This window comes from Sinocyclocheilus rhinocerous, unplaced genomic scaffold (assembly GCF_001515625.1).
Source record: "Sinocyclocheilus rhinocerous isolate Xijiao unplaced genomic scaffold, SAMN03320098_v1.1 scaffold4194, whole genome shotgun sequence".
Lineage (NCBI taxonomy): Eukaryota > Metazoa > Chordata > Actinopteri > Cypriniformes > Cyprinidae > Sinocyclocheilus > Sinocyclocheilus rhinocerous.
The window spans coordinates 160,802-162,166 of record NW_015652268.1 but is presented as its reverse complement, the minus strand read 5'-3'; the positions used below and the strand labels follow the sequence as shown (position 1 = coordinate 162,166).

General features: G+C 28.9%; 1 protein-coding gene across 2 annotated transcripts in view; it reads left to right on the top strand.

The window, feature by feature from the left end:
* Positions 1–1,039, top strand: part of gpatch3 (G patch domain containing 3) — a 12,325-nt gene extending 11,286 nt beyond the window's left edge. For both annotated transcript variants that reach the window (XM_016520068.1, XM_016520066.1), the window contains exon 7: positions 838–1,039. In XM_016520068.1, coding sequence (XP_016375554.1) covers positions 838–977 — 140 coding nt within the window. In that variant the 3' untranslated portion in view covers positions 978–1,039. The remainder of the gene's footprint in view (positions 1–837) is intronic.
* Positions 1,040–1,365: the final 326 nt, after the last annotated feature.

Here is a 1,365-nt window from a genome sequence, read left to right as displayed (position 1 = left end):
GTAGTGTATATTGTTACAAAATATTTCTATTTTTAATAAATCCTGTTCTTTTTTTAACTTTTTATTCATCAAAGAATCCTGAAAAAAATGTACTCAACTGTTTTCAACATTGATAATAATCAGAAATGTTTCTCGAGCAGCAAATCAGCATATTAGAATGATTTCTGAAGATCATGTGACACTGAAGACTGGAGTAATGATGCTGAAAATACAGCTTAGACTCACAGAAATAAATTACAGTTTAACATAATAATAATGGAAGCTAATAATTCTATAGTGAATATACATTTTATTCCATCATGCTCAACTCTAAAATATTTCATAGCCAAGAAATTGCTCTTTTTAGATTCAATATCTCAGTTTCCACAAAAATATCGGGCAGCACAACTGTGTTCAACATTGATAATAATCAGAAATGTTTCTTGAGAAGCAAATCAGCATATTAGAATTATTTCTGAAGATCATGTGACACTGAAGACTGCAGTAATGATGCTGAAAATACAGCTGCGCATCACAGAAATAAATTACAGTTTAACATAATAATAATGGAAACTAATAATTCTATAGTGAATATACATTTTATTCCATCATGCTCAACTCTAAAATATTTCATAGCCAAGAAATTGCTCTTTTTAGATTCATCTCTATACAGTAATTAAAAAAATCCTATTGGAAAACTGTAGGAAAAATATTGGTCAAAAGTTGTGAGAACTCTAAATTACTTCTAAGCCACATCTATAATATATCCTTCTGTGTTTTAAATGCTTGGTGAATGATCTCTACTCAATTTCTATGACTTTGTTATGACTGATGCATTTGATTTTGTAATATTTGCAGGTATCATGGAGAAAAGCTCAGCTCATTCCTTCCACTTAAAAAACCCAGAAAAGACTTCCACATCTCCACGGTTTATGATGAACCTAAAGACATGGATAAAGGCGATGAAGTGCTGCGGCGTCAACCCAGCACCAGCATGAAGTACCGCTGATCACCAGTGATGTTCACTATTAAGACTGTCTGTTTATGATGTCTGTCTGCTGAAAACAATGACTGTTTTTACACAGAGCCGTACTTTATTTTTCTGTAACTTTTGTATTAAAGGTTTTCAACAGAACAAAATACACTTTAGTTTTTTTTATATTATGTTTATGTGCCATCATCATTATCATTACAGTAGAATGCAATGTGTTAGGGAAATTGTTATATTACTAATGATTTATTATATTACTTAATTATAATAAGTATCAATACAATAAAATAATTAATAATTGTAATTAAATTAATAATACAATTATTAATAATTTAATAGTATAATAATGAAATTATTTATTCTTCTTATTTTATTTATTCTCCCTCTTTCTTTCC